Source organism: Haplochromis burtoni, unplaced genomic scaffold (genome assembly GCF_018398535.1).
Source record: "Haplochromis burtoni strain Fernald_Lab_line unplaced genomic scaffold, NCSU_Asbu1 Contig_721, whole genome shotgun sequence".
Classification (NCBI taxonomy): Eukaryota; Metazoa; Chordata; class Actinopteri; order Cichliformes; family Cichlidae; genus Haplochromis; species Haplochromis burtoni.
The window spans coordinates 82525-95080 of NW_024583082.1; the positions used below are offsets into that span (position 1 = coordinate 82525).

At 42.8% G+C, this 12556-nt stretch overlaps 1 protein-coding gene across 1 annotated transcript in view; it reads left to right on the forward strand.

Annotated features, from left to right (window-relative positions):
• The window catches only part of si:dkey-183c6.8 (protein O-GlcNAcase), a 23220-nt gene extending 10775 nt beyond the window's left edge, over nucleotides 1-12445 (forward strand). Inside the window, exons 7-17 of the mRNA XM_005950080.2 lie at nucleotides 189-458; nucleotides 1357-1443; nucleotides 1565-2040; nucleotides 2148-2322; nucleotides 5327-5383; nucleotides 5707-5792; nucleotides 5932-6036; nucleotides 6291-6382; nucleotides 6484-6673; nucleotides 8626-8785; nucleotides 9190-12445. Of these exons, the coding sequence (XP_005950142.1) occupies nucleotides 189-458; nucleotides 1357-1443; nucleotides 1565-2040; nucleotides 2148-2322; nucleotides 5327-5383; nucleotides 5707-5792; nucleotides 5932-6036; nucleotides 6291-6382; nucleotides 6484-6673; nucleotides 8626-8785; nucleotides 9190-9326 (1835 nt within the window). The 3' untranslated portion in view covers nucleotides 9327-12445. The remainder of the gene's footprint in view (nucleotides 1-188; nucleotides 459-1356; nucleotides 1444-1564; nucleotides 2041-2147; nucleotides 2323-5326; nucleotides 5384-5706; nucleotides 5793-5931; nucleotides 6037-6290; nucleotides 6383-6483; nucleotides 6674-8625; nucleotides 8786-9189) is intronic.
• Nucleotides 12446-12556: the final 111 nt, after the last annotated feature.

The window sequence follows — 12556 nt, forward strand, 5'->3', positions numbered from 1 at the left end:
AACAGTTTTGTTGATTAAAAAACACTATATCGGATTCATATCGGTATCGGCAGATATCCAAATTTATGATATCGGTATCGGTATCGGACATAAAAAAGTGGTATCGTGCCATCTCTAGTCCTAACGTAAACCTCTTAAATGGAAAATGGTTAACAGATTTTTGAGCACTGGGCTTTCTCTTTCCACAGGCAGTAAGGTCATTTCCAGGAAACTCTCACTGGAATCCCTGGCTGAGGTGGAGTCAGTCCTCCAACGCCCCCCACTTATCTGGGACAATCTGCACGCAAATGACTATGACTCCAGACGCCTGTTTTTGGGGCCCTTTAAGGGTCGAGAGCCTCAGCTTAAGAACCATCTCAGGGGCCTGCTGCTTAACCCCAACTGTGAGTTTGAAGCCAACTACATCCCGCTGCACACGCTGGGAAGCTGGCACAGAGCTGGGAAAGAGGATACGAAAGGTGAGGGATCCAACTGAGGGAAGGCAGATGGAGTGAGGGAGTATGATGAGACAGGAGATGTCCTGAGTTAATAAACTAATATTGTCTCTGCCAGACCACATCTATGTACAGTTAGTTCCATCGCTTCAGGAGAAATGTTTAATAAGCCCGTGTTGCTTGGCAACTAGCATCATTTTGACCACCAGACAGCCATTGTGTCTGATATTACCTACCAAATAAGCAAAGTTAAAGCTCCATCTGTTGTTCTAAAGTCACTTGTTAAGCTTTCAGCCTACACAGTTTCACCAGCCTCAATCTGCCTTTATTGTAAAAGCTGTTAAAACATTGTGACTTTAAGTCATTTCATTAGTCTTTCTCACACGGCGTATAATAAGTTATGTGTTCGAAGTGTAATGTAAGAATTCCTGTCACGCATCTGCAAAAGTGGGGTGCAGCATCACATGAATTTGACATGTTGTTCATATTCATTGCATCTCATTTACCATGAGAGTAAAATGCATTAGAGCACAGGCACACAGAGTTGAGTTTTTTTTGTCGCGGGGGGAGGGGCAGTGAATTGGATGGATAATTGTCGACACAGAGAAGCAGTGTAGCGTGTGATGTTCTGAAGACTGGGTGGGGGAGAGGTGATGATTGAGGAATAATTGCACGGTGTGATGGAGGAGGAAATGAGGAGAGAGCCCGGTCCCTCTGCGGAGGAAGAACTGAGCGGTAGGCTGTAGGACAAAAGAGGCTTTCAGAAGAGGAGATGAGAAAAATTTTAATTGTTACGGCAGGTTTTGTTGTGCAGACCTGTAATAATTTCCTTATAGTGTCGTATAAGCTAATAACCATTACAGAACGAGTATGCAAGGTGTGGCTGTTTTTGATTGTCAATGCATTGCTGTGTGTCCCCCAGATGAGGAGTGTGAGTACTGTCCTGATAGAGCTCTGTCTGCTGCACTGAAAGACTGGATGGAAGAACTCAACCAACCTTTACAAGCTGGTAAAATCTATCTATCTATCTATGTATAAACACTGATGAATTATTGCAGTTTATGTTCAGTGTAGTGTTGTTACTCAAACACACAACCTGTGCGTGTTTTTTATTTTCATGATAATTGTAGGCCGGCAGAACACAAGGACAGACCAGCGTGCCTCTGTCCCAACATCTCACTGTAAAACTCCTGACAGATCTGACTGTCCTTCCACCTTCAGAGGAACCTCTACTGTGGCCAAACTCCCAGTCTTCCCCCTGAATTCCAGCTCCCCTCCGTCCTCACCCACTAAAGTCAGTGGGGAGAGGGAAGGACGAGAGTGGGAAAAAAGGAAGTCATACCAGTCTTGCCAACCGATCCAGCAACCTCCAGGAACTAAGCCTGGAGCACCTGCGGCTGGAGGTCGGGGACAGAAAGCCCAGGTTCGTGGGCTCTGCGGTGGGAAAGGTCTGCTAAGTGAGTCGCAGGTGCGGCTGCTGGTTGGTCTTCATTATCTCCCTCACGAGCACGGCCCATCAGCCCAGAAGCTACTGCAGGATCTGACCTGGCTGAAAACAAACTGCCAGCTGGTCAGTACTAACAGCAAGAAGGCAGCACCTCAAAAGGTCGGTGAGGATTATGAGAGGAGTTTTTGTTGAGGTACTTGGATTGGTTGTGTACGTTACACGTGAGAAAAAACAACATAATATTGTTTTTTTTATTATGTCCTCAGGTTGATGAATGGCGTGGGCGGGCCTCCAGGTTTCTTTCTCTGTGTGAAGACATAGCGCAGCTCCACTGCAGTGTCGTGAGTGGGAACAACAGGGCTGTGCTCTATGACCTTTACCCTTATGTGTGGGACTTGAGGAACACAGCTCTGGTGGCAAAGGCATTTATATGCTGGCTTGGTAAGGACAGAAGCAATATACTGCTATACTATCAGTGTGACGCACTGGACTCTGCACTGGTTTGATCTTCCCTGCTGTACGAGAATGTGCCATGATAATGAGGCCATTTAAGTACATTGAACTCATATTATCACATTCAAGAAACACCAAAACGGTGCGTTGTCCTGCTGGAAGCAGCTGTCAGAAGACGTATCACTGTGGCCATAAATGGATGGACATGGTTAATAACAATACTCAGGCAGGCTGTGCCATTTAAATAAGAAAAACTTCCCCACACTCTTACACTAAGGCTACCAGATAATGCAGGATCCTTCCTTTCATTTTGTTTACACCAAATTCTGACTGTAACATTGGAATATTGTAGGAGAAATCAACTCATCAGACCAGGCAATAGCTTAACAATCTTTTATTTGTCCAAGTTTGAACTGTAGCTGTACTTTCCTGTTCTAAGCAGACAGGAGTGCTTCAAGGCATGGCACGTAAATCACTTAAAATCACTTCAACTTAAATTTGTGAGCTGATCAGGTATTTGTGTTAATGAACTGAGACAAGCTTAGCTGAAGGAAGTGGACAGGGAGTTATCTATATATAGACAGATAAATAGATACAGTGGGGCAAAAAAGTATTTAGTCAGCCACCGATTGTGCAAGTTCCCCCACTTAAAATGATGACAGAGGTCAGTAATTTGCACCAGAGGTACACTTCAACTGTGAGAGACAGAATGTGAAAAAAAATCCATGAATCCACATGGTAGGATTTGTAAAGAATTTATTCGTAAATCAGGGTGGAAAATAAGTATTTGGTCAATAACAAAAATACAACTCAATACTTTGTAACATAACCTTTGTTGGCAATAACAGAGGTCAAACGTTTACTATAGGTCTTTACCAGGTTTGCACACACAGTAGCTGGTATTTTGGCCCATTCCTCCATGCAGATCTTCTCGAGAGCAGTGATGTTTTGGGGCTGTCGCCGAGCAACACGGACTTTCAACTCCCGCCACAGATTTTCTATGGGGTTGAGGTCTGGAGACTGGCTAGGCCACTCCAGGACTTTCAAATGCTTCTTACGGAGCCACTCCTTTGTTGCCCGGGCGGTGTGTTTTGGATCATTGTCATGTTGGAAGACCCAGCCTCGTTTCATCTTCAAAGTTCTCACTGATGGAAGGAGGTTTTGGCTCAAAATCTCACGATACATGGCCCCATTCATTCTGTCCTTAACACGGATCAGTCGTCCTGTCCCCTTGGCAGAAAAACAGCCCCATAGCATGATGTTTCCACCCCCATGCTTCACAGTAGGTATGGTGTTCTTGGGATGCAACTCAGTATTCTTCTTCCTCCAAACACGACGAGTTGAGTTTATACCAAAAAGTTCTACTTTGGTTTCATCTGACCACATGACATTCTCCCAATCCTCTGCTGTATCATCCATGTGCTCTCTGGCAAACTTCAGACGGGCCTGGACATGCACTGGCTTCAGCAGCGGAACACGTCTGGCACTGCGGGATTTGATTCCCTGCCGTTGTAGTGTGTTACTGATGGTGACCTTTGTTACTTTGGTCCCAGCTCTCTGCAGGTCATTCACCAGGTCCCCCCGTGTGGTTCTGGGATCTTTGCTCACCGTTCTCATGATCATTTTGACCCCACGGGATGAGATCTTGCGTGGAGCCCCAGATCGAGGGAGATTATCAGTGGTCTTGTATGTCTTCCATTTTCTGATGATTGCTCCCACAGTTGATTTTTTCACACCAAGCTGCTTGCCTATTGTAGATTCACTCTTCCCAGTCTGGTGCAGGTCTACAATACTTTTCCTGGTGTCCTTCGAAAGCTCTTTGGTCTTGGCCATGGCGGAGTTTGGAGTCTGACTGTTTGAGGCTGTGGACAGGTGTCTTTTATACAGATGATGAGTTCAAACAGGTGCCATTCATACAGGTAACGAGTGGGGGACAGAAAAGCTTCTTACAGAAGACGTTACAGGTCTGTGAGAGCCAGAGATTTTCCTTGTTTGAGGTGACCAAATACTTATTTTCCACCCTAATTTACGAATAAATTCTTTACAAATCCTACCATGTGGATTCATGGATTTTTTTTTCACATTCTGTCTCTCACAGTTGAAGTGTACCTCTGGTGCAAATTACTGACCTCTGTCATCATTTTAAGTGGGGGAACTTGCACAATCGGTGGCTGACTAAATACTTTTTTGCCCCACTGTAACTATAGATAGATATACATGTAGAACGGCAGAATGTTCACTCCTGTTTCTTGCTTTAAGGTACCGGTATTAAAGGAGGAAGTTATTTGTCGCTCACATTCAAACAAGTTTCCACTGAAATTCTGTGCTGTTACAGCTATCCCACAGCAATTGTGCCACATGTGAGGTACAGTTGTTACACAATGTGTTTCACTTGAACTTGAGAAAGTACAGATGTGCCCACTTAACTGGTTGCAAAGTGCTTTGTCTGGATGTGATAATTAGGTTAAGTTAATTAAAGAATACTAGATAAATAAATATTACAGTGCTACCCTACAGTAGCAGAACAGAGCATAACAGCATAGTAGAAGTATACCACTTGGTCCTAGTATACTAGAAGCACGCTGCAGTATATAGTTTACCATGCTATTGAACTGATGTTATATTGAAAAACTGTGTAGTATTATAGTGCTATAGTGTAAGAGCTCAACATAATATTCTGCTGTAGAATACAATAATAGTATACTATAGTATTGTATAATATTGCATGTAACAGATTACTATTGTTTTGTGTATCCAATAATAATTTATCTACTGTCCGGTTGTATGATTACTATTTTAGTCGTATGCCCTATAGTCTCTGCTCTATTATTTATAGCATTATATAATGTAGCACATACTATATACTGTACTGTATTCAGTACTTATGTTAAGAGAGGACACTGGTGGAATCAGCGGTTTTGTAGATTATTGCCAGTCATTGTCTGTGGCTCATTTTTCTCTTACGCTCTAACGTGCCCATTTACTCACTCAGATGGACGAGTGTTGAGTGACAGCTCTGCCCTCGGCTCCTGGAGGAACTGCTTCCAATGTGAGTAAGCCTGATCTCTGATGGTCTTTAAACTTTTTGTATCTGCGCCTGAAATAAATTACTACAAAACTCAGTCATTACTTCTCAGCTCGAGCTCAGTGGAGCCCAGCTGATAGGGAGGACTGAATTTTTTATGACAAGTTTATTTCAGCGAGCGTCTCTTGTGGTGCTGTAATGCTGTAAAGCTCTACAGTTTTTTGCTCGACATAAAATTTTCAAGCTGCGCGATCATTCTCCATGTGCACTGGTAACTTTTCTGGTATTTCACTGGCCCTGAACATGTGATGTAGCCTGTCACATATGATTGTTTTTTTCTGTGTTAGGGTGTGGGAAGACCACGGGAGCGGACCAATTGGGAGTAGAGTCTGAGCCATGGGCGTTCAAAGGGGGCGTGTCAGGGGAGGTGCAGGTAGTGTGTTATATTTCAGATGCTATTCGTGATGTATCTCTTCTTAAATTCTTGACAATATTTTACTCTGCTCTATCAAGTCAAGCCCCCTAAAACTGCCTAATGTGTGTGCATGTTTTTTTCCCCATGTTGTGTGCAGATGCTTCTCCCAGTAGGGAGCAGCAGTGAACTTTTTACTCATCCTCCTCCTCTCTTCCCTACCACTCGCCTCTACAACATCAGGCCCTACCACAGCAAAGACAAGGTAGTCTCACCCACACACAGAAACTCTTGACATAGCACAACTGGCAAAGAGGTTAAACAAAAGGGGAATTGGAAAGTCATGTGTTAGCTTTTACAGTTGCATTAAACAATCAGGGAGCAAACCAGTAGATCATGTAGGTGCAACATTTATGGAACTTTCAGGTGGAAATTTAAATTGTTAAAAGTCGTAGATTTTTAGTTCAACATTTAAACATTGGTGTGGGAAGACACATGGTTTAATGGTTGTGTACTTAGGTGGAGCTGTATCGAATGGTCCGCCAACTTCACCTGAGGACACAGGGTGGGCCAGAGTCTAGTGCTGCTCATCCAGATGTCATAGGAGACAGGTGTGTCTGCGTGTGAGAGAGAAAAGAAACTCAATCAGGAAGTGTGCAACGATTTGTCAAATACTGTATCAAATCAATAACACTTGATTTCACTCTCTTAGATGTCTTGGACCATGCCTAGCTTTGTGCCCCGAGTACAGCTTCATCTTGGAGGATGAGCTGGGCGTTTGCGGCTGTGTGTTAGGCATCTTGGATGTTCGCTCCTTTGCCAAGCGGTGCCAGGCCAGCTGGATACCCGCCATGAGGGACAAATACCCACCAAAAATGAACGGCACACATCCAAACACCCAGGTGAATACGTGGGTTTTACCCTCTCACAAGAAGTCAGTTAAATCTCTCTTTTTAGTTGACACCCTATGCTGAAACATAAATGCTCACAGAGTACACAAAGCTATAAACATACCCGACAGACCAGTTTTACATTACGCACATTAACTTAAGACTTATGAGTACCTGCTGTCACACCATCTGGGTTCCTCTGTGCAGGATAATAAGTCGCTGGGAGTTAGGTGGAACACACACACACACAGACCGGATTTCCATCCATTCGCTTCCGCTTATCCTTTTCAGGGTCGCGGGGGGCGCTGCAGCCTATCCCAGCTGTCATAGGGCGAAAGGCGGGGTACACCCTGGACAGGTCGCCAGTCTGTCGCAGGGCTAACACACAGGGACAGACAACCATTCACACCTAGTGACAATTTGGATTAATCAATTAACCTATCCCCACAAGCTGCATGTCTTTGGACGGTGGGAGGAAGCCGGAGTACCCGGAGAGAACCCACGCAAACACGGGGAGAACATGCAAACTCCACACAGAAAGACCCCGGCCTGATGGTGGAATTGAACTCAGGACCTTCTTGCTGTGCGGCAACAGTGCTAACCACCGTGCCACCGTGCTGTCCACAGACCGGATTTAATGATTTAATTTAGTATGTGTCTAAGGGCCACCTGCAGTATTCCTTCTGTCTTTAGTGGGCCTGTTTTCTGTATCAGCGGGTTAGTGTGTAAACTTGCGAACGGTGCATTCAGATTTACCAGCTGTCATGTGAATGTGACTAATTGTTAATAAAAAGAGAAATGCAGAAATATGGCAAATATGGGGAAGGTAAGGATTTAAGTGCTTTAAAATACAGAATGGTTATTGAGAACTCAAGTACAGTAGTGCACACGGCTGATGTTGTTTTTGCCCATCATCACTATTCAGTGATCTCTGGCAAAGAGCCAAGCATAAATGGTGGTGAGCAGCAGACAGAGTCAAACTCTGACATGTGTGGAGGATTCATTTAGCCGCTCTGTGCGTCACAGAGCAAACTGAGAGCTATGCTGTGGATCATTCACACGTCAGCAGGCAGCCACAGGTGCAGAAAAATTTAAAGTTTCCCAGCTGAAAGCTTTCGTCACATGTAAACTGGCTAGGGAACAAGAATGTTCGATCTAGGAATCCATCGGTTAGTCCGCTCAATTGGGAGGGCTGGCACCTTAAGAGGCTTCCAGTGTAGCCAGTAGATATCCACGCCAGCGCCTCCAGTTCCATCTACTGGTCAGTGTTTACAAATGCAGCAAAATGAAAACAAAGAAAAAACGATTGTCAAAATCTTGGATTAAGCTTGCATTTTTCTCTCCACAGGGACTGTTTACTAACATTCAGCCATAGTATGCTCAAATTTGATTGGTCAGGAATACAAGTGGGTTACAAATGGGTTAAAGAATCTACCAAAAATGGCCTCCCTCATCGACCGATGCTACATATTCACAAGCATTTATCTGTTTATAGAGAACATTTAATTATTTTCCCCCTGTTTTGTGTCACATAGTTACATATTACTGGTATGTTATACAAATAGCTGCTTATTACATTACCTCACTTGAAATCTAGTTGCTGTTAGCTAACTCAGTTCCAAGAAAAATGCTTATCAGCTTCTGAGACAGGAAGTACATTAGACTCATCCCAGAAGTCTTTGCATATAAATATAAAAGCTGCTGATCAAGGAGTGTCTGCTGGGGTCACCAGGCAGTACTTGTACACTTAAAATGTAGCGTCAGCAAATCTTAATTTGTAATGATAATTAGTGTTTTACTGTGTGTTTGTATTCATTGTAAGGTTTTAAGGTTGCTGGGTAACTGGAAACGAGTCTGGTACCAAACGTGCCTAATTGGTAACATCTAGTGGCAGGTGGAGGAAGAACAATCCTCTGCAATGAAGATGTGAAAGTGCATCTGTGTCTCTGCTCTCCTTTGTGCAGGACCTGATACAGCTGATGGAGGAGGATCAGGGCGAGTACCCAGACTCGCTGCTCTACCACTTTCCCTCGCAGTTGCGACTGGACGCCCTGCCCGAGCTGGTGGACATCAGCATCAGCCGCACCCTGCTCACCGCCCTCCTCACTGCGCTAAAGGCCAATGGTAAGCTCCACGTGTGTGTTTGCGAGTGTGTCTTTTGTTAAATAAAATTCTGCTGCATATATTAGCATGAATCCGTATGCGCTTATACCCTCAAGGATAAGTAAAAGGATTAGAGAATGAGAAAAGAGCAGAAAAGACATGTGGAGGGTGGAAGAATACTCCAATAATGCAAGAAGGGTTTAAGGGAAAAGCTACCTGTAGTTGTTTTCACACCATTAAATATGAGTTATTAGTTGTAATTGCTGATTATGTTGCTTCTTTAGACTGTGTAAAGGGATTTTGTTATGTAAGTCTGTTATTTATATGTTGCTTGTATATTTGTATGATTTATTCTTGGAGAAAAACTGATCTGTCAATGACTGCCTCTTTGCTTTGCCATTTTTGCACGGTGTGTGTGTGTCTAGGTTCTCAGGGTGTGTTCTGTGAGGTGCAGCCAACAGACCGTCAGAGGCTGGAGTTCTTGACTAAACTGGGCTTCCTGGAGATCCTCAGGGGAGAAGCCAGAAGCAGGGAGGGGGTGGTGCTGGGACGGCTGCTGTGAACATAGAACACACAAAACACTCACATGATCTCACACACACAGGCACACAAACACACACACACCACGACAAACAACAAAGACATTTGCACTGATGTGGTAGATACACAAAGGCACTTATGCACAGAGAGGTGTTAGAAATGCAGTGTGCACGGCACAGACATAAACAACTGTGCTTTGCCAAGAAGTGAGGTCCATATTTTTCTCCATCAAGAGAAGAAACCTTATTTTGAGTGACAATTCTGGATTCCTTTGAGTCTGTGTGGCAGTAATGGGGATCAACCCAGAGCTTTTGGAGGGATTTACAAAATATAAAATAAGCTTAGAGTTTAAATCTTTAGCAGGGCTGTGCTAATCTGTCTCAGATTCCATCCACGACTGAGGATTAGAAGATTTCTCAAAGAAAGTGAGCAACAGAAGAGTTTGAGATTGTAGCGGAGTGCTTGATCCAAGCAGCTCTGTGGGCCGTAGGTCTTTTCATCATACATGTATGCATCTTTTTTTAAAGCTGGAATAATCAGTGTTATTGAGTTTTTTAGTACTTTTTCTTATTTGCTTATTTTTGCGGAGTTTTAAGCTGACAACACTACTAGTTTCATTTATTTGCACCGCTTTCATCAGGTTAATTTTCTGAAATTGCAGCCATGCATTGTTGACAAAAAAAGAAACCTCTTTGTACTCTACCTGCTCTCTGTCCAAAGACTAATGCATCCAATTATTTCTTAAATATAGCCATAGTAATGTTTTGGGAGTCTTGGGCTTAGGAGTGCTGATTTCATTGCCAGACTCTTCTACACATGTAATTAGCTACAGAGGATCCTATTTAAGCTTCTATAGCTTGCCCAGAGTTGCTGTGCATACAAAACACTTTGCACACTACCTCCACCCTAGCTCCTCCTTTCAGCTTGTGTCTGGCATAATTAGTACCATATCTGTGGTCTTGGTGATGCTTTTCCTGCCTTAAATTTTCCATGCGTACACCCGAAAAAGGCAAGAAAGTCCCAGAAACAAGCCATGCTGCCCAACAGAAGTTACTGCAGATGGAAATAACTGTGTTCTTTTGTATAAAGTGGTCCCGACTGAGGTGATATTTAATGTAATGACCGAGCTTGGTGCTGGTAGGCAGATGTTGTCAGCTTTGGACTGAGGTAGACGTGCCTGTCTCCCTGCTTCCAGCGTGCTAAACTAGCCGTAGCTTCATATTAACCACTCACGGAGCGTGTTGTCAATCTTCAAACTACTTCTAAGTCAAGATGAAATAATCCTTTACAAAACCTGCCCAGGGAAAAGCTTCTGTGGCTAACCTAGCGTCCTCCTCTCTTCGCTTTGTTTATAAATGGTCGTTTTCTTTTTCCTGTTTAAATTTAGGATGTTTTCCAGTGCCTGTCCTGCTGGTTCAAAAAGTATGCTAACATCAAATCAGAACTAGGCTGGCATCACTGTTTACACTCGCTTAGATTAGATGAATGTTTACGTGCATGAAGAACAAAAAACTGTGTGGCTGTTCAGAGAATAGGGACACAAACAAATACCATTGTACTGGCATGCTTGAACATACATGATTTTTTGTGGACAGCCATTGTAGCTGTTATGACGTAGGAACAAAACAAGAAAATGCAAACGCATGCGTGCTAAAATTCATTAGAAACACAGTAACACACACTCAGACACATACACAATCTAAAGTTTACACATATTTGAGTTAGATATAACTGATACCGCTCCCTCATTTGACAAAATTTATACAGCTGTCAGATCTTACAGACATTGTCAGTGCGTAAAAACTGCTACACACTGGCCTAGGTGGTGGTACGCGTGTGTATTTTGTATGAGATGTATGCATGTGTGAGTGAGTGCCAAAAAAATACAAACCAAGACAACTTTGTGGTTCTGCCTCTATTCTAAACAGCAGTGAACACAGGTCTGTCTCATCATTACATAGATGTTGTTTCTACAACTTTCTATGACTATTAGTAAAATACAATTATTGCTTTTCCCGGACTGTTACTGCAACTGGCCAATCATGTTGTTGTGATGTCATAGCTTAAAGATTTATGAAAAAGCAGTTAGGAAGTCAGACAAAAGCGCAGAGAGCCAGAAAAAGGAGAAAGATAAAGGGCACGTTATGGTGCTTCACTGTGTTAACCACAGGACTTTCACCCAGGACTCTGGGGTTTATGTTGCACATGAAACCAAAAGCCATTGATAAATCATCATCGTTTGACTAAGCGGCCCACCCTCTTCATTTTTTAAAGTTAAGTTAGAATTATGCAATTAAACAGTTTGAGAAAATGTTGGAGTTATCAAAACATTAACCAGATGTTGGAAAGCCTTTCAAGAAGCCCTGAAGGTGTCACTTCATGACACCACAAGATTGTGATTGGTCAGCAGTGGTGGGCCTGAAGCATCGTCATGTTTAATGTTCCAAGTACAGTTGGTGATTTCCAGCTGTGCGATTAACACACACCCACACACACTTGCGCCCGTGTGCACATACAAACACAAACACACACACTCATTCTAAAAAAGCACAATGACACTCACAATCAAATCTTCAACTTAAAGTATGTAGAACTATGAATGTTCTTTTTTTGTAATGCAGCTTAAGAAGACGCAACTACTGTTTGTGCAGGTATTTATATTTCTACTTTTTTTAACTATTATGCTCGATCAATCACAGACTGAAAGGCACTTTTGTAAGTTTCTTCTTCTTACCAGCTTCATCAGCATTGTCTGTTAAGTACTTCATGTAGTCCCAGATCTGATAATTGTGTAGAAGAGTAAAAAAAAAGGCAGCAAAATATGCATGATGTAGAGGAAATCTTTAGAGAAGATGTCACATTGTTTGTTGCAGAACGCTGTTGTTTCACCTTTATGGAAATTCAGTGTTATTATTATTTTTTTCTAATATACTGTAAAAGTGCGTGTGTGAATGTAGGCGTGCGTGTTTGGGGTGATGATGGGAAATATATGTACGTGAACAATCTACACAGGCAACATGGAGCACTGTGAAAAAAGAAAGCGTAGTGAACCACAATGTTTTTGATTTGGGAGAATTTTTAACAAGTGTCATAAGAATAATAGTAATAATAATAATGATAAAAGTAATAATAAAAAAAGCAGCCGCCAAAAAACTAAAGGCCTACGCAGCTGACCACAGTTAAATTCAGCGTCTCATTATCCAGTTTCCTGCCTGCATTGAGCAACATGTATGGTCTGTGTTTACAGTGAGT